The following is a 19,051-nucleotide window of genomic DNA, read 5'->3' on the forward strand; positions in this document are numbered from 1 at the left end:
TTGGAATTGTAATACAGTGAATTATAAGTGAAATAATCTGTCTGTAAACAATTATTGGAAAAATTACTAGTGTCATGCACGAAGTAGATGTCCTAACCGACTTGCCAAAACTATAGTTTGTTATGTGGAGTGGTTGAAAAATTAGTTTTAATGACTCCAACCTAAGTGTATGTAAACTTCCAACTTCAACTGTATGTGTGTATTAACATAGACCTTAGCCTATGCCTGCTATGTGATGCATGCCATAAAACACATGGAAGCTGTAGGCCTACATGCTACATGCAGATCTGCCACCAGAGGTGTCATGCCCATAAGGGGCACAGGGGCACGTGCCCCCTCAGATGTGTCCTGGGAAAAAAAGTACATTACATTTGTTTGTTTAATTTGTTGTTATTGTTTCTCTGTAATACTACTATGTCCTTACAGATGTAGGATGTTAATTTGAGGCAGTTTACTACAGCAGAAAAATAATCCCGCAGCAAAAGGAAATGGGAATTATTATGTGGATTATAATTAATGCACATTTTTTTGTAAGGGAAAATCAAGTCTGTTATTTCAAAGTGGAAATGACAGACTTCAGAAACCTTTTTAAACCTCAAATACACTACAGGTTTTACATTTCCTGCATTGCAGGAAACTTATCCTGCAACAGGGTGACCTAATTTAGTTTTTGGAATCAAACCACTCGATTGCATCCCTACTTTATATCGGCATCGAACATGGCACCCTCCCTAGGAGAAGCTGTCTGGATCTTTAATTTATAGACCCTTGCCCCCTTCGGTCTTAACGTAGACTTTGATCTGAAGCCATTCTTGTGATTATTGTGATTTAGCTATTCATTGTAAATGTTTGTAGGCCTATGAAGCCAAATTGTATCTATGATCGTATGCTATCCATTCATGATTTTTGTATGTTATCTTTTATATCTGAGAATGAACCAATGATATCAGGCCACACCTGGCCATGATTACAGACACCTGTGTGTGTCCTTTGACAGTATATAAACGAGTGACCTGCAGTGTTTGTCATTATACCCTGATGAAGACAGCTTGTCTGTCAAAACGTTGGTTATTAAATTATTGTATCTGAGCTCCTACAGTGTGCGGCTCTCAATTTTATGAAGTTGGCTTTAGCTAGCCCAGATATGTTTCCAATCTTCCAACCTCATAACTAGCTACCAAGACATGTCAGGCTATCAAGTTAGAGTAGCTTGTCTAACTATCTTAGCTGGCATGCCTGCTGGCAAGGTTGGTGGACTAGAAAAGCAAGCAATTACTAAATGTACTGAACAAGACTCAGATTTTAGTAGAAATGCAGAGTAGCATATTTAGTGTCTTAAATTAAAAAATCAACAGTCAGTAGTATACAGACAGCTCAAGAGGTATGATTAGATATGCAGAAAAATAACCATGTAGTTTTACATAGAATTAAGCATAATGCTTATGGCTCTGGATTGCAGAAAAAAAAAGCTGTTTCATATGTTTGAAAAATGCTAAATTCTCCAAATTGGCAAATACCTGAATTATTGGTGATAATGAACAAAGAAATGTTATACATTCCTAATTAATGACATAATTGTGTTCTGGGTTTATTTAGTAAATTAGCTTCTGTGATTTTATATTTATAGCCCCTCTCTGACCCACCCACCAGCCATCCTCACATACTTTGTGCCCCCTCAGGTTTTTGGGTTGCATGACGCCCCTGTCTGACACAGAGATAGAAAAGAGTGAAATCACAGAATAAGAACTGTTAAGATCAATACATATATTCATTAGAGAGGGTTTGATATGTCCAACATTGATTCCATTAGCCTTTTTCACCAAGTCAACTGCAACTGCGATATATATTTCTTCAATAAGTCATTGCTTATTGTCCTAACTCAATAGTACTTACCTCTGGGTGTTTTGCCCTTATTGGATAATAATTTATCCTGAGGTAAACAATTCGAACACACAATGTAAAACAAATGGGTTGAGAAAAACAACACATGCATCATGAGAAAAAGGTCAGGTGGCTTTAGTTTAGACAATCGTGAGTTTGCTCACCAGTTGCGCACAAAGCTATGTCAAAAACAATATTTACTCTCATAAAAATGCACATATGATGCTACATGGAGAGAGGCGGAGCAAAACATTGGAATATAAACTGACCACAGCGTTACCGATTGACAGGCACACGAAAGAGACCACACTATAACGCCTGTTACAACTTTGGCTTTGCTTAATAGATATCTGTTTGTTTCATACAGAAGAAACACCTGCAGCCTATCATCTATTCCCCCAAATTTACCGACATGGACGTTTTAAAGTTTGTGGTTTTGATAGTTGCAGTTTTTGCGCAGGTTTACTGTGCCCTGGGAACCCCAACCAGCGACGATGGAGATATTTGGTCGATTGAAAACTGGCAGGTAAAACGCACGTCCCTCTTTTGAAGTGCATAGCTAGTTGGAACTAGCGAATGTTGTAGCGTCCTGCTGCGTTCAAGCTATTATTTTTAGGTTTCACGTTTAGGACATCTGATAAGGCAATGGTTGATAGAAGGCTTCTGTTACTTATTCACTGTTACAATTATTGTTACAGAGGGATCCGTTGGAGAGTGGCTTGGCCTTCCGCGTGGCTGACCTCACCAAGAGGTCCGAACTGCAGCAGTTTCAACAACTCGTGGCGCAAAGCTCAGGTCAATTCAACTTTCATATCTTTTGATCTGGTCTGTTTTTTGGGGGGGTGGGGGGGTGTCCCTCAACCGATTCTAAGTAGGTGTTTCAAATTTTAAAGCATTTTAAATTAAATTATTAATTGGCCTGCTTTGGGCTATAACCTATATTATGTACTTCTCAAATAAATATGTGTGTGTGTGTGTTTGTGTTTCATCAGGGAATAAAGCAGACATGTTTATTGGACTCATGGGTCGAAGGTCCTCAAGTCGAGGTAGAGTCAAGCACTTTACCAGATTATAAATATGTTAGCTATCATTCTCCAGAACAATTTAAATCTAATGTATTTATTCCATATTTGTTTTTTTTCCAGAGTCACAAGAGGAATGGAACAAGCCCCAGTATTACTAGAGATGAAGATATGAACTTGATTGTTCAAAGTCACTGTAATAATCAATGTTGCTCAAATTATTAATCTAGGTCAAAGCAATCCAATACATGCAACAAAGTTTAATTTATGTAACATAAGTAAGGAATGTGTAATGAGGGTCAATAATTATTTGACTCATGTGTTTAAAAACTGGGTCGGGGATTTGCTGCAACTAATTGACATTGTATGCCTTCCTTAATTGTATCATTCTGTACTCTCCTTTGCAATACAAGCTGCTTGTCATGTTCAATCAAGTATTTTGTTGTTGTTGCATAATATTAGATGGCTTGTTATGCATATAAACAGGTAAATTTGTCTAACTTAAGATAATTCACGTGTCATCACTGAGAGCATTACTGAACTTCAAGATTCATTAATAGTGGAAAAAACAATTTGCTTTTCTGTGCTTCATATGAAATGCTGATAATTTGTCAGTGAACCCCTACACATACTGCCCCAGAAAGAAAACCTTGCACACAGGATCAAGACATTTTGGAGTTCAGATTTATTGGAGAGGAAGCAAGTACAAAAGCAGGTGCACACAACTTATCTACATATTAATGCTGTACAGAGGTACTGCTGTGTAGCTACAGTGGTCTACTGCTCTTTTGATAGCTTATTGAAGAACAACTGCTTGTATGAAGGTGAACATTATGACCACGCACACTGGTTTCAGGTAAACCGAGCTGTTCTGGAGTTGCTTTCTATAGCTGCCATGACAGGCACAGGAGGAAGCATCAAGACAACACAGACCACAGCAACATGTTGGGAGGCAAAATATGAAAGGCAGAGGTAAAGGAAGATAATTGTTTGTGGGAAATTAACAGTTGACCTGTTGTAGCAGTGTTCTCAGGTTCCAATAAAATATACAGTGAAATGAGCTGCAAGTTGACCTGCTATAATACCTCTGTGTGATGTTAGGCCAAGTTAGCATCTATTCATGCCAAAGATGCTGATATTATAGACTCTTTGAAGAACCATGAACTTTGCAACTAAATCATACCACAAAATATAGTGGACAGTGTACAATCTAGTTTTAGAGAGTCAAAATAAGGAAGTAAACAATCTGATGGGCAGGTATATTTCAAGGCCTTTCACTTAACATTCAAAAGCAGAAGGAATGAATGAAGCTTGACTGGCCCAAAACTATTTTAACATGCAATTTAAATTGGAAATCCAAAAGTTCAACACGAGTGCTTATATTCTGAAAATAATCATAAATGCCATATTATTGGAGAATTACTTTCTTAATTCAAACCTGGATCCAGTGAAATATACAGTCTATTTGGCAGCCTTGAAGAAATACCTCCTCTCAGATTGAGCTTGTTTTGTTACTCCCCCATGACATACAAATGCACAGATCAAATAGCTTATTTTTTTTAAATACACAAGAAAAACAAAAACAACCCAGAAACACAACTGAATAAAAACTCTACACAAGGATTAACACGGTTTCAGAATGACAGGGAAGTTTGTGAATCCTTTACGATGTTAATAAAGAGTTCACTTTGACATATGGTCAGTAAAGGCCATTTCTTCTGCAACTATAAAGATGTGCACTTTATATATTTATTGCCCTATTGTGGCTAGAAATTCTTGAGATGAGGGCCATACGTTGCTGTGGAAACTCAAAATCTTTATATACACACACACACAGCAGATGGAGGTAATTTCTGGTTTCATCCAATGTATATGCACAATCAGTCTAGCAGTCAGTAACATTTGCAGCAATTCAAAATGTTGGTGAAAAAAAATCCATTATTTTATCCTTATACACATAAACGGACATAAAATGGGTTGACCACAATGCAAAACAAATAGTCTCTATTGTTGGGTACTACATGCATTGTTCCTCTGCAACATGTTCGAGAAAATCTCTTCTAATGACACGTTCAAATCTAGTTCTCAGTACGGCTAGGAAACCAGTCCTGCACATTTTAAAAACTTTCTTCAAATATACTTTGTCTTGCCAAACCTGTACCATAAAATCTTCTATCTATCATTTAAATATATTGACAGCATGACTTGAACTTGACATCAAATTCGTACTTTGGCCTTAGACAAAGCCTGACTGCAAATTCCAGTTCTGTTCTTTTTTCTTCTCTCCCAAAATGTTTACTTGTGCACTCTCCCTCATGGATTTAAAAGGAATGGATTGGGGAAAGGAACTTCCTCCAGCCAACGTTTTCACCAGTCCGAGGCTTTTAAATACTTGAAAGAGTGCACACTGGAGAGAAGGGGAAGAGGCAATCTTTCAGGAAGCCAAATTTAAAATAGCTTAAAAAAGGACATTAGCCAAAACAGCTTAAAACAGTGGTAAAACCAAACAGAAGTAAAAAAAATAATAATAATAATAAAAAATAATAAAAAAATAAAGCCAAAACCAAACAGAAACACTAAAGACAATCAAGACACATGGATACATTGTTGTGTTGTGGCTCACTAGGTTAACACGGTTCTACTGAGAAGTCGTGTGAGGAAAGCTAGGGTCTGGTTTCAAGCAACCCACTATTAGTATTCTTCTTGATATTATGATCTACTACTTAAGCCTGGTTAGGACTCTCAATAATACTGATCAAAAAGTTGTTTGAAGTAAACTATTCTGATAGTGAGCTTTGAACCCAGGTCATTGTGTTGGAGAGTTGGCGTGGTATGGTGTAGGGGGAAGAAGTGTCCTATGTTCCTTTAGGTGGGGTCCACTTTAAGGCAGTGGGTTCAATAGTCTTGCTGCTGCCACGCTTGGTCTCCTTGGCTTTCCAGTCGTCGATTAGGTCCTGGAGGAGATAGTTAGCATGTTAGCCTCAGAAGCCAAGGTTTGTCACGTTCCGTTCCAAATCCTGTGGAAGTTCACCTCAAAATGAAATTTAAAAGAAAGGACAGACAACAGTGGTATAGATGGAAACTAGACATGTTGCCACTTTCAAACCCATTAAATATTTTGCATGTTAAATTAATACACAACAGACAAACTGTCTGACACAGTAGAAAGAGAAACAAAGCCAATTAAAAAAATAAAGCAAAAAAATAAAGCCTCTCCTGAGGGGAAACGTCACTAATACTTAAAATCCAATACCCAAGTTCTCCAGACTTCCAATAGTAAAGTCAACGTGACGAGATTTGGAAGGATGGCTCTGTGAGGTTAGTAGCACGCTAGCACTGCTAGGCTCAATGATAAGTGGATGTCCACAACAATAGAGAATGAACTGACGTCTAATGGAATAACCCAAACCCCAACTAATTCCACAGTTAGTTGGAGAAATGTCCTGGCCGTCACACTAAATCAGAATTTGTTCTTGGCTGATTAAATAATATATAAAGAATAAATATATGAAGAAATGGTAGGTGACATACCTGTCTCTTCAAGACCAGGTGCTTCCCTTTCCAGTACTTGAGCATCTGGAGGGACTGCAGGGTGCTGACGATGTCCACTGGGTTGACGGCTGTCTCCTGGCTGATCTCCTTGATGGAGATCTCCTTCCCCTGGAACTGGTTGAGGTAGCGCAGCAGCACCTCCTTCCAGTAGGACCTGTAGCTGATTAGGCCCAGGTCTGAGAGGGGCCGCTCTGGAGAGCCCACCTTCTCCTCCACTTTAGACAGTAAGTAACCTGGGAGAGGGCAGACCACACACAGGGTTACACAGAGACCAGGGTTAGAGAGAAACCAGGACCAGACACAGGGTTACAGAGAGATCAGGTAGAGAAACCACAAGGTAGTGGCTGTACTCACTGAAGTCAATCAGCATCTTTCCGTAGCCCTGCCTCATGTACTGTGGCATGGTGAGGATACAGGAGACATTGTAGTTTAGGAACGAGTTCTTCTCCTAAAATGGGAGGGCATAGACGTTTTGAGTTTGAGAAAAGCAGTTCATAAATAAAACGTAGCATTATGACTACGACTGACTGGTTACCTTTGAGAAGTAGCCAACAAGATGGCAGCCGGTGTTGTCAGCCTCTGTCATTACGTAGAAGAGGAAGGGCTCCACGTCGTAGTATAGGGTCTTGTGGTCCAGGAAGAGCTTAGCCAGAAGGCACAGGTTTTGGCAGTAGATCTGTGGACGATAGGGTCATTTAGCAGGGCTATGGTCAGAGCAGGGTAGTCATAACATTCACAAGGCAAGATAACGTAACATTCCTGGGACCCCAGCAATCTCTCACCTTGTTCTTTTTACCGTCCACCTCAAAGACGGAGATGTTTCCCTTTCGATAGATCTCATCCCCTGGTGGGTGTTTCCAGACACACTTGGCCTGTACAGGGGGACGGACAGCACCGATCATCATACAAAAACCTACTGAGAACTGAGATCCACTCTGAAACGTCTGAATCCATCCATAAAGAACAATCAGAAAACACAGGAGAAACTAATTGACATGCACCAACGTTCTCACCATGTGCCGGCGCAGGATGGTCAGACTCTTCATGTACTTGAGGCAGAACTCACACATGTAGAGGCGTCCCAGGCGGGCGTACTCCTCGGGGTAGGGCGAGTGGTACCAGGTGTCCAGCTCGTAGCGGCCAAACACAATGGTCTTGATCATGTTGCTGCCCTCCGCCACCTGGCCCTGCAGCTTCTCCTGCACCAGGCGGAGGACAGGGAGAGGGGACAGAAAAGAGAGGAGGAAGAGAGAGGTTTGACCAACGCAGCGAGGGAGAGGGGCAGGCAAAGCGCCACGGGAGGAGAACTCATTACTCTCCATGGAAGCGACCACAGAGAATACGCTTTCATTTTGGAAAAAAGGTTATAAATATGTGTGGAAAGGATAAGAGAGAGCTTTGATTTGGAAGACTGAAAGGGGAGCCTCTTAAAGATATCGGCTAGAGTAAATCTAACTCAAAGAGAGCGAAGAAGAACTTCTCCATAAACTACCCGGTCTTGTAACTGACAACACCAGACAGTGTGAGTAGCCAGATTACCCAGAATGCTCCCTGTCTGGCACTGCCCACCATAAACGGTGAGAGCTGGGCGTCGACTGGGCCCAGTCCAGACAGTCACTAGTACAGGCTCAGGAAAAGAAAGAGGAAAATGGGAGGAAGGGCGATGAGTTCTCTCTCTTACAAGATCCTCCGAAGCACGTGCCTGGGCTTTTCGAAAGAGCTCCAGGTCGTAATCACTTGTGATGTTCTCCAGGAGGGGCTCTCGGTTGTTGCCGTGGGACTGCCGGTGATCCTGGGACATCAGAGAGGGAGAAGAAGCCTTTAACCTCAGAACAATCAGCACATCTCTTCAACCGGACACATTATTTACCTTCAACATATCTGTTGTCCGAACAGTTGTCAAACTGTGCTTGCGAGACACTTTTTAATTTTGCAAGCATTATATTTGTTTACCTTTCGTATGGGATAAGAGTGTATTACAACGTGTAGGCTACAGCTTTTTCTTCTGGCACTAATGGAAAAGGGTCGTTTTTTCTTTCCTAGAGTTTGGATTAGAGGTCAGATCATCACACTCACCATGTACTGGTCTTTCTGCTCTTTTAGCAGACCCGAGTTCCTCTTCTTCCTCATTTCCGTCACCTTCTCCTTGTACCTCATCTGTCTCTCCGTTGGGGCCTAATCCATTATGCAATGTTATGAAACTGCCATGATACTGCCTTTAAATCCAAATCCTTAACTAATTTGCGCCCTATTGCCTTTCTTGAAACATTTACTGCAAGGAAGGACAAATCCAAACCAAAAACAGTAGCGTAGTGATAAAATGAGATGGTCGACCAAATGAAAGGCCCAGGATCAGGATCATAGTACCTGGTGACGGGTAGCGTGTCTGTTCTCATCCTGCCGGTGGGACAACGTCCGCTCCTCCACCTGTTTGTCACGAGAGGAGGCCCTCGTCTGTGAAGAGAAATCCCGTTTGGTAAGCCATCCCTACTAAAGATATGCCTACAGTATGTTGTTTTATTAAGTAGTAGGCAGACAGATTTCAGACACGGCCCAAGAATCCCACACCTCAACACTAAGGCCAACTTCCAAGGTCTTGTAGATTTACCTTGCATTCATCTACAGAGAGGTTGTGGAAGAGAGGGCAGCCAGATATTGAGAAGTGTCTCTCATGTTTCCCTGTCAAATGGCCTGAAAAAAAATAAAACAGAGAACGTCAAGTGAAACAAATGCAGAACATAACAATTAACAGTGTGTTTTGAAGGTGTTGCATTCTGAGGTCCACTTTGCACAAAAAGTCAACAATGTAAATAAATGCCCTGCCCTCATTGACGGTGGAGCTGACAGTTAAGAATGAGATCATTTACCCAGGGAGTTGCAGCCTGGTGTGGGGCACTTCATGTTGAAGTTGTAGCTCTCGTGGAAGCGGCGGCGCTTGGGCCTGTGGGAGAGGTCGCTGCCAGAGTCTTTGAGTGACAGCTCCTTGGCCAGGGACTCGTCAGGAGAGGCGTTAGGGCTGGACACGTCAATGTCCGACTCCGATGAGAGGGCGTTCCCTGTTGGGGTGCGGGGCGGAGACTCGTCCTGGTCTGCTGCTCGCTTCAGGTCTGGAAAAGCCAACGAGGAGAAGAACACGTGAAGGAATTGTTATACTCACAATCCCGACAGACACCTCACATTTTTTTATTTGACCTTTATTTAACTAGGCAAGTCAGTTAAGAACAAATTATTATTTACAATAACGGCCTACCCCGACGACGCTGGGCCAATTGTGCGCCGCCCTATGGGACTCCCAATCATGGCCGGTTGTGATACAGCCTGGAATCGAATCAGGGTCTGTAATGACGCCTCTAGCACTGAGACGCAGTGCCTTAGACCGCTGTGCCACTCGGGAGCCCACACGATGGGGCTTAGTTCATATTTCAAATGCCTGGCATGGATCTAGAATTATAAATGAGGACATTCCAACTATCTCAACACTCTCTCACAGTACCATGTTTATATAGTTTCAGAACACAAGATTCCATTTTGTTGTGATGCTGCTATACACACACTATGCTATATATTTTTTTGTCAATGTTGGTGATGCATTTGTTTTTCACAAAATTCTTGCACGCCCCCTTCAGGTTTTCCCAAGGCATGTTTTTCCAAAGGCAAAAAGTGAGGGGTATGAAATAGGACAAGAGGGGATGACGACTCATCGTGACACCAAACACCCAATACATGATCACATACAACGACCCCACCACACCAGGAACGGAACCCAAAGGAATGAATAGGGATGGTAGCTACAAGCATAGGCTGCAATTTTCAGCAGAACTGTCTGAGTAACGAGCAGAAACATAACAAATGAGTGGAATAACATGTGGAGGACAACACAAGCTCAAATCATCTATGTTTGAGGACACAAGCCCAAAACAAACTTAAAGAGTAGAAATGCGCTGGTTGAGCATCACTGCCTGTTTGAAAACTTAAAATGATACAATGAAAATATATCCTAAATAACACAGTGGGTGGCCAGCTCTCAGGTGTGGACAATTGAGCGGGGGGGGGGACTGTGAGAGAAAGTGACCATGCTGCCTCGTTCTCCTACCTTCCACATGCTGCTCCGTGTCCGACCCCGAAGAGCGACTCTGGCGCAGAGGGTATTTCTTGGGGGTGACCGGCGACCCTTGCTGCAGACTACGGCTACGGGTCACACGCCGGGCAGAGAAGGTCACCACCTCTGCTGGGCTGATCTGGACAGGGCTGGAATCTAAAAATACATTTTTTTAAACAGGTGTCTTCAGGGGTCTCTGGCCCTCAGAAGTAATGTAGCAGGCTAGGAGCTACAAGTCTTCTGTCTCGTCAATGGAGAAATCCCTTTCAAGCAGACACTTACACTCCCTTAACAAACAAACGGATTCATTTCCACAACATACCTGACCATATAGGATTCATATACAGGCAACAAAAACAAAAACATAGGCCCAAGCAGTAAGCTACTTGTTGTATATAACAACTTAATAACAATATCAGTTCTCACATTGAGGACCAAGGGACGTGCCAAGCTTTTCAAAAACCACATTGAAAAAAAACTGGATGCATTCTATAACAAAAGGGAGTGGGAATAATATCATCCTCTACTCAAACCATGACTGCCAGACCGAATAGGGATCAGGGGGGGATGACTGCTGTCTAAACCTATTCACAGTTTATGAGCTTGAATGCTGATATACAATGGCTATTGTACAGCAAGAGATAACAACTCATGAGCACATCTATGGGTATATCTACAGACAGACAAAAGAGAACCCCAGCATTACAGTCAGTATCCTCATTTTGAATCTTCTGACTTAGACTATTGTCATAACATTTGGTTCAATGACCGAGACTGAAAACTCATAGGGATGGAATCCAAGGGATTCATAGTTATTCAGCAGATTCTTGATGCAGAAAAATAACAATATAAATATATTGGCCATCTCATGACAGTTCCATATCAAAACTGCATTGTTGTATTCAGCGCATGTGACAAATAAAATTTGATTTGAAAACAGCATATTTACCTTGAGAACTTTGGCTGAGTCGCAGCGATGCCCGGGTGAGGCGCGTGTTCCTCCGTGTTCTCCCATAGGTCTCGATTCTGTCTGTGTGCTCATGGTCAGCAGAGAAGTCTGAATCCTCAGTGCCCTCGGAGCTGCTCCCAGCATTCCTCTTTCATAGAACAAAAGGAAAGATCATCGTCAGTTATGCACATCAATCAGTAACATAAATATCACGCTTCTTTGGTTTGGTTTCTGTTAGCTTGTATAAACAAAACTGCTATCGTTGAATCCATTTATGATTATCATGAAGCATCACTTGTGTGCCCCAATCTTCCTATCTTCCAACATGTGGGAGGAAACAGCGCAATAGCCGCTCTAACTGGGACGTGAATAGGCTATATTCAGTAGCCTACAGTGCATTCGGAAAGTATTCAGACCCCTTGACTTTATCCACATTTTGTTACGTTACAGCCATATTCTAAAATAGATTAAATTGTTTTTTCCTCCTCAATCTACACACAATACCCCATAATGACAAAGCAAAACGTTTTTTTATTTTAGCAAATTTATCAAATATATCACATTTACATACGTACTCAGACTGTTTACTCAGTACTTTGTTGAAGCACCTTTGGCAGTGATTACCCATTCTTCTCTGCAGACCCTCTAAAGCTCTGTCAGGTTGGATGGGGAGCATCACTGCCCAGCTATTTTCAGGTCTGTCCAGAGATGTTGGATTGGGTTCAAGTCTGGGCCACTCAAGGACATTCAGAGACTTTTCCCGAAGCCACTCATGCGTTGTCTTGGCTGTGTGCTTAGGGTCGTTGTCCTGTTGGTAGGTGAACCTTCACGCCAGTCTGAGGTCCTGAGGGCTCTGGAGCAGGTTTTCATCAAGGATCTCTCTGTACTTTGCTCCGTTCATCTTTTCCTCGATCCTGACTAGTCTGCCAGTCCCCGGACACTGAAAAACAACCCCACAGCATGATGCTGCCTCCACCATGCTTCACCTTAGGGATGATGCCAAGTTTACTCCAGACTTGGTTTCATCAGACCATAGAATCTTGTTTCTCATGGTCAGAGTCCTTTAGGTGCTTTTTGGAAAACTCCAAGAGGGCATGTGCCTTTCACTAAGGAGTGGCTTCCGTCTGGCCACTCTACCATAAAGGCCTGATTGGTGGAGTGCTGCAGAGATGGTTGTCCTTCTGGAAGGTTCTCCCATCTCCACAGAGGAACTCTGGAGCTCTGTCAGAGTAACCATTGGGTTCTTGGTCACATCCCTGACCAAGGCTCCGATTGCTCAGTTTGGCCGGGCGGCCAACTCTACGAAGAGTCTTGGTGGTTCTAAACTAAAAAGATCAAGTTGTCGAAACATCTTAAGGATGATCAATGGAAACAGGATGCACCTGAGCTCAATTTCGAGTCTCATAGCAAAGGGTCTGAATACTTACGTAAATAAGGTGTTTAAAAAAAATACATTTTCAAGAATTTCAAAAAAACTGTTTTTGCATTGTCATTATGGGGTATTGATATGTTTTTTAAATGTTTTAAATACATTTTAGAATAAGGCTGTAACGTAACAGAATGTGGAAAAGGGGAAGAGGTCTGAATACTTTCCGAATACACTGTATATCCCCAATATAGCTCCGGTCTCCCCTAATCTGCATCGGATGCACTCATAAATTCTCTGCTACTCACAGAATGTTTCAGAGATCTCAAGTTATGATGCTGCGTGCATTTCATCAAATGCTCGCAGTCAAACAACAAATAATGCGACACAGGTTATTTTCCTGTGTTTAGTCCAGACTGCATTCTCACCTGCAGTGAACCGCACCACGGTATGAATTGAATCGGACAGAGTACACCCTTTTTGAAAAAATCATGGTGCGTTGTTCAGTGTGCTCCCAAGTGCAGATAGTAATCACACCAGTCCAAACGAGCCGAACTAAGGGGTAAACGCACCTGAGGTCGGGGAGAAAATGCACCAAACCAATTGTGCAAAAGCCCCCTACAACTGCAAAAACATCTGGCAAAGAAATGTACTTTATGTCCTGAATAGAAAGCGTAACGTTTGGGGCAAATCCCAACACATCACTGATTGCCACTCTTCATATTTTCAAACATGGTGGTGGCTGCCTCATGTTATGGGTATGCTTGTTATCAGCAAGGACAAGCAAATTTTTTAGGATAAAATAAATGGAATAGAGCTGAGCACAGGCAAAATCCTAGAGGAAAACCTAAACACTGGGTAACAAATTCAGGACAATAACGTAAAACACAAGGACAAACATACACAAGAGTTGCTTATCAAGATGGCATTGAATGTTCCTGAGTGGCCTAGCTACAGTTTTGACTTGAAATTGGCTTGAAAATGGCTGTCTAGCAGTGATCGACAACCAACTTGACAGAGCTTGAAGAATTTAAAAAATAATAATGTGCAAATATTGTACAATCCAGGTGTGCAAAGTTCTTCGAGACTTACCCAGAAAGACACAGCTGTAATTGGAAAATGTGATTCTAACATGTATTGGACACAGGTGTGAATACTTCTGATTTCATTTTTAATAAATTTGCTAAAACTACATGTTTTCATTTTGTCATTATGGGGTATTGTGTGTAGACGGGTGAGAAAAAACATCTAATCAATTTTGAATTCAGGCTGTCACACAACATGTGGAATAAGTCAAGGGGTATGAAAACTTTCTGAAGGCACTGTATGTTTTGAAGCAAACTGGACTGGAGTACTAGCTAGTAAAAAAAAATCATAATCCAACAGCATAAGCACATAAAATACAAGAATCACCCGAAAATATTGTTTACAGGGGTCAATGGTTTACACTTTTATTAATATGGAGGAGGAGCATGTGTTCAAGCAACACTTCCGTAAGTACTTTTCCCACAATGCACCATGTCAAAACATTTACCAACGGCCAGAATTGAAATCCGCTCGGGAAATGTTCCAAAACAAACATGAAACGGACCATACATATGTATATCAATAACATTACCATACTGTTACGTTAACAACTAGCGTTGCGAAAATAATTTCGAGATGAAAATGGCTCAACAATCTTGAGGGCACTATGTGTCTTTAAACCAATTGCAAGTGAGGAAAGGCGGGACATGAGAATATTAAACCAATTGACACTATGTTATTCCTGAATCAATCCAATAAAATCGTTGTTTTCAGGAAGACAAGTATTTCCCTCACCACCAGCAGGATTCAACTAGCTACAGCCAGAGAGGTTTGAAGCTATATAACACCTTTTGCGTACACCCTGCGGGCCTGTTCCACCAAGCTTTTGGTTCCATCACTGCTAGCTGGTGGTTCATCTGTAAGCTAGATAACTACGTTAGCTAGCTAAAACGACTGTGAAGAAATGTTCAAATGCGCCCCATCACAATAGCCATGAATGAACACTCACAGATAGCTAGCAAGCATTAGCTAGACCAATATCGCATCAGCTTACCATGGCATTTGTGCTATTCTAAATGTTACAACTTATTGTGCTATGCTTGAACGCAAACTAGGATTCAATTGGCTCCTATTTGTCACGTTATAGTGACATGATAGCTAATTAGCTAAACAAATTAACATTACATATAACGTTAGCTAGCATGAGTCAGTCACCTGTATTTTACCACCAACGTTAAGTATCTAAATCAACCAAGTTCTTACCTTTCTCCGAGGCATATTTCACTTTAACGGCGTCTGTTTTAAGACGTTGGCTATCCCTTAGCAGTAAAAATAAACACAGCGTTTTAAAATTAAAATGCTCACTAAATAAACTGGTTGACTGGACATACCGCTCAACGTTTGTGTCACACTTCCGTGGTATGTTCAAGCAAGTCGACACGTTTCGGAATGTTTTGAAACGGTTCAACTGTTATTCAATTGGCCACTAGATGGCAGTGTTGTAACTTGTACACGATGGTCCCTTGTGTAAAGGCACCTTGCTATTCGGAATCCTTGGGATGTCCCTACCCCCCACATTGAAGTTGAAATGTAAGGTTAGGGTTTAGAGGTAGGGACATCCCAAGGGCCCCAGAGAGTGTAAATCAAAGTTTATTTGTCATGTGTGCCAAATACAACAGGTGTAGGTAGACCTTACAGTGAAATGCTTACTTACAGGCTCTAACCAATAGTGAATAATAGGTAGGAAAATACATAAAACAACAGTAAAAAGACAGGCTATATACAGTAGCGAGGCTACATACAGACACTGGTTAGTCAGGCTGATTGAGGTAGTATGTACATGTAGATATGGTTAAAGTGACAATGCATATATGATGAACATATGGTGGTGGGTGGGACACAATGTAGATTAGCCAATGTGCGGGAGCACTGGTTGGTCAGCTAAATTGAGGTAGTATGTACATGAATATATAGTTTAAGTGACTATGCATATATGATAAACAGAGAGTAGCAGCGTAAAAATATGGGTTGGTTGGGGGGCGGGGGCGGGGGCGGGGGGCACACAATGCAAATAGTCCGGGTCGCTATTTGATTACCTGTTCAGGAGTTTTATGGCTTGGGGGTAAAAACTGTTGAGAAGCCTTTTTGTCCTAGACTTGGCACTCCGGTACTGCTTGCAATGTGGTAGTAGAGAGAACATGACTTGGGTGGCTGGGGTCTTTGACAATTTATAGGGCCTTCCTCTGACACCGCCTGGTGTAGAGTTCCTGGATGGCAAGCAGTTTAGCACAAGGGATGTACTGGGCCGTACGCACTACCTTCTGTATTGCCTTGCGGTCAGAGGCCGAGCAATTGCCGTACCAGGCAGTGATGCAAATCCTTTTAGTTTCCTGCGGGGGAATAGGCTTTGTCGTTTCCTCTTCACGACTGTCTTGGTGTGTTTGGACCATTCTAGTTGGTTGTTGATGTGGACACCAAGGAACTTGAAGCTCTCAACCTGCTCCACTACAGCCCCGTCGATGAGAATGGGGGCGTGCTCGGTCCTCCTTTTCCTGTAGTCCACAATCATCTCCTTAGTATTGATCACGTTGAGGGATAGGTTGTTATTCTGGCACCACCCGGCCAGGTCTCTGACCTCCTCCTATAGGCTGTCTCGTCGTTGTCGGTGATCAGGCCTACCACTGTTGTGTCGTCTACAAACTTAATGATGGTGTTGGAGTCATACCTGGCCATGCAGTCGTGGGTGAACAGGGAGTACAGGAGGGGACTGAGTACACACCCCTGGGGAACTCCAGTGTTGAGGATCAGCATGGCAGATGTGTTGCTACCTACCCTCACCACCTGGGGGCGGCCCGTCAGGAAGTCCAGGATCTAGTTGCAGAGGGAGGTGTTCAGTCCCAGGATCCTGTACAGGGAAATACATTGATACACTGACTCATATAGTTTACATAAAAATAGACTGTGTATTTTTTTCCTGAGGTAAGATACAGTACAGCACACAAGATGCATAGCAAGTCGTTTGATGAGGATGTAAATAGACCATTCATTCATTCATCGTAGAGCGCTCATTGAGTGTATATCAGGGGACCTCCCCTCCCCCACACATTCTGTCTTTACTACTAAGTCTCACTCCCACCGAGTTCTATACAGTTCTATACTGAACAAAAATATAAATGCAACATGCAACAATTTCAAAGATTTTACTGTTACAGTTCATGTAAGGAAATCAGTCAATTTAAATTCATTAGGCCCTAATCTATGGCTTTCACATGACTGGGAATACAGATGTGCATCTGTTGGTCACAGATAACTTTTTTTTTTTTAAAGTAGGGACATGTATCAGAAAGCCAGTCAGTATCTGGTGTGACCACCATTTGCCTCATGCAGTGCGACACATTTCCTTCGCATAGAGTTGATCAGGCTGTTGATTGTGGCCTCTTCTTCAATGGCTGTGCGAAGTTCCTGGATGTTGGCGGGAACTGGAACAGACTGTCTTACACGTCGATCCAGAGCATCCCAAACATGCTCAATGGGTGTCATGCCTGGTGAGTATGCGGGCCATGGAAGGACTGGGAAATTATCAGCTTCTAGGAATTGTGTACAGATCCTTGCGACATGGGGCAGTGCATTATCATGCTGAAACATGAGGTGATGGCGGCGGATGAATGGCACGACAATGTGCCTCAGGATCCCGTCACGGGATGTGCATTCAAATTGCCATTGATAAAATGCAATTGTTTTCATTGTCCGTAGCTTACAACTGCCCAAACCATAACCCAACCACCACCATGGGGCACTCTGTTCACAAAATTGACATCAGCAGACCACTCGCCCACACGATGCCATCTGCCCGGTACAGTTGAAACTGGGATTAATGCGTGAAGAGCACACCTCTCCAGCTTGCTAGTGGCCATCAAAGGTGAGCATTTGCCCACTGAAGTCGATTACGCGGCAGACTGCAGTACACGAGGTCTGCTGTTGTGAGGCCGGTTCGACACACTGCCAAATTCTCTAAAACAAGGTTGGAGGCAGCTTATGATAGAGAAATTAACATTCATTTATCTGGCAACAGCTCTGGTGGACATTCCTGCAGTCATTCAATTGCACGCTCCCTCAAAACAACTGTGGCATTGTGTTGTGTGACACCTGTGTAATGATCATGCTGTTTAATCAGCTTGTTGATATGCCACACTTGTCAGGTGGATGGATTATCTTGGCAAAGGAGATATGCTCAATAACAGGGATGTAAACCAATTTGTATGTAAAATTTTAGCGAAATCTGCTTTTTGTCCGTATAGAAGATTTCTGGGATTTTTGGTTTCAGCTCATGAAACATGGGACCAACACTTTACATGTTGCGTTTTTGTTCAGTGTATATGTAATTATATGCTCACCCTCCTTCTCTCCCTATAACAATATTTCATGAAGACAAGAAACCGATTGGGAGTGCTTCTTGATTTTACAATCTAAAGTCTGAATCCTCCACAGGCTTTTCTGGCTGAGAGCAATAACCAATGCATGAACTATGGTCTATCTACAGTAAGTGATGATTCATTATGCTATTTGATAGTCAAATAAAATGTGCCATTGGGTATTACAAATCACAGGGCATTTACAGGAAAAGGGGTTGTTTCATAGAACATGATTAATCTGGATTGTACACAATAAAAAATAGATATATTTAATTTGAAAATAATTGTCTCATATCATATAAAAAGAAAACCAAGTAGTGAGCTAATAACGGCTTTATATTGCTGTCTAATTTCTCAGGGCAAGCCCTGTCCATGACCACTGCACTGTGTGAGGTTACCAGCACTTCTCCATTGAAAAACGACAGCTGATCCCTCTATGGACGTTTTATCCCCCCAACGGACAATTACCCTGCCCACGCCCAATGAACATTTATATTGATCATTGTCACGTTGTAGACATGTATGCTGAGTAATAATAATAATTATTTGTATTTTTTTATTGTTTCATTCATACCTGCACTGCTGGAGCTCAGAGCTTAAGAATTTCACTGTACACTGCAACTACATCTGTGCATGTGACAAAAGAGGGGGGGAAGTCATATTAAACATCCACCTCATGGAGCAACAAGGGTCCACTGACCGACCTTCAAGTCCTTTCAACTGGGGTGAACATTCCTGCCTCTC

At 42.1% G+C, this 19,051-nt stretch overlaps 2 protein-coding genes and 1 long non-coding RNA gene across 4 annotated transcripts; 2 read left to right on the top strand and 1 right to left on the bottom strand.

Annotated features, from left to right (window-relative positions):
- The first annotated feature begins 2,119 nt into the window (after positions 1 to 2,119).
- LOC118937741 lies at positions 2,120 to 5,425 on the top strand. Its single transcript, XM_036938405.1, has 4 exons — positions 2,120 to 2,407; positions 2,580 to 2,676; positions 2,874 to 2,927; positions 3,027 to 5,425. Exons 1-4 carry the CDS (start codon positions 2,294 to 2,296, stop codon positions 3,062 to 3,064), a joined length of 303 nt encoding a protein of 100 aa, XP_036794300.1. The 5' UTR covers positions 2,120 to 2,293; the 3' UTR covers positions 3,065 to 5,425.
- LOC110538409 (histone acetyltransferase KAT7) lies at positions 3,574 to 15,479 on the bottom strand. 2 transcript variants are annotated; one of them, XM_036938403.1, is made up of 14 exons: positions 15,159 to 15,479; positions 11,504 to 11,651; positions 10,549 to 10,710; positions 9,323 to 9,562; positions 9,064 to 9,146; positions 8,823 to 8,909; positions 8,532 to 8,630; positions 8,158 to 8,247; positions 7,469 to 7,654; positions 7,238 to 7,327; positions 6,991 to 7,131; positions 6,810 to 6,903; positions 6,435 to 6,688; positions 3,574 to 5,857 (listed from the first exon to the last, which is right to left on the bottom strand). In XM_036938403.1, the coding sequence occupies exons 1-14, from the start codon at positions 15,171 to 15,173 to the stop codon at positions 5,759 to 5,761; spliced, it is 1,788 nt and encodes a 595-aa protein (XP_036794298.1). In that variant the 5' UTR covers positions 15,174 to 15,479; the 3' UTR covers positions 3,574 to 5,758. The 2 variants fall into 2 exon arrangements, with proteins under 2 accessions (XP_036794298.1, XP_021480894.1); XM_021625219.2 differs by having other exon boundaries at positions 8,137 to 8,247; positions 15,159 to 15,477.
- LOC118937743 lies at positions 14,102 to 18,758 on the top strand. The gene is made up of 3 exons (XR_005035135.1): positions 14,102 to 14,724; positions 18,384 to 18,434; positions 18,666 to 18,758. It is a non-coding gene; the product is annotated as an uncharacterized LOC118937743 (long non-coding RNA).
- The last annotated feature ends 293 nt before the right edge of the window (positions 18,759 to 19,051 follow it).

Source organism: Oncorhynchus mykiss, chromosome 12 (assembly GCF_013265735.2).
Source record: "Oncorhynchus mykiss isolate Arlee chromosome 12, USDA_OmykA_1.1, whole genome shotgun sequence".
In the NCBI taxonomy this organism is placed as follows: Eukaryota; Metazoa; Chordata; class Actinopteri; order Salmoniformes; family Salmonidae; genus Oncorhynchus; species Oncorhynchus mykiss.

What these genes read in the sequence shown, in the direction of transcription:
- LOC118937741 (XM_036938405.1), top strand. Translation starts at nt 2,294, where the DNA reads ATGGACGTTTTAAAGTTTGTGGTTTTGATAGTTGCAGTTTTTGCGCAG. An exon ending in GGTCGATTGAAAACTGGCAG is followed by an intron (nt 2,408 to 2,579) that starts GTAAAACGCACG and finishes TTATTGTTACAG; the next exon opens with AGGGATCCGTTGGAGAGTGG. An exon ending in ACTCGTGGCGCAAAGCTCAG is followed by an intron (nt 2,677 to 2,873) that starts GTCAATTCAACT and finishes GTGTTTCATCAG; the next exon opens with GGAATAAAGCAGACATGTTT.
- LOC110538409 (XM_021625219.2), bottom strand. An exon ending in TGGACGGTAAAAAGAACAAG is followed by an intron (nt 7,132 to 7,237) that starts GTGAGAGATTGC and finishes TATCGTCCACAG; the next exon opens with ATCTACTGCCAAAACCTGTG. An exon ending in TTGTTGGCTACTTCTCAAAG is followed by an intron (nt 6,904 to 6,990) that starts GTAACCAGTCAG and finishes CTCCCATTTTAG; the next exon opens with GAGAAGAACTCGTTCCTAAA.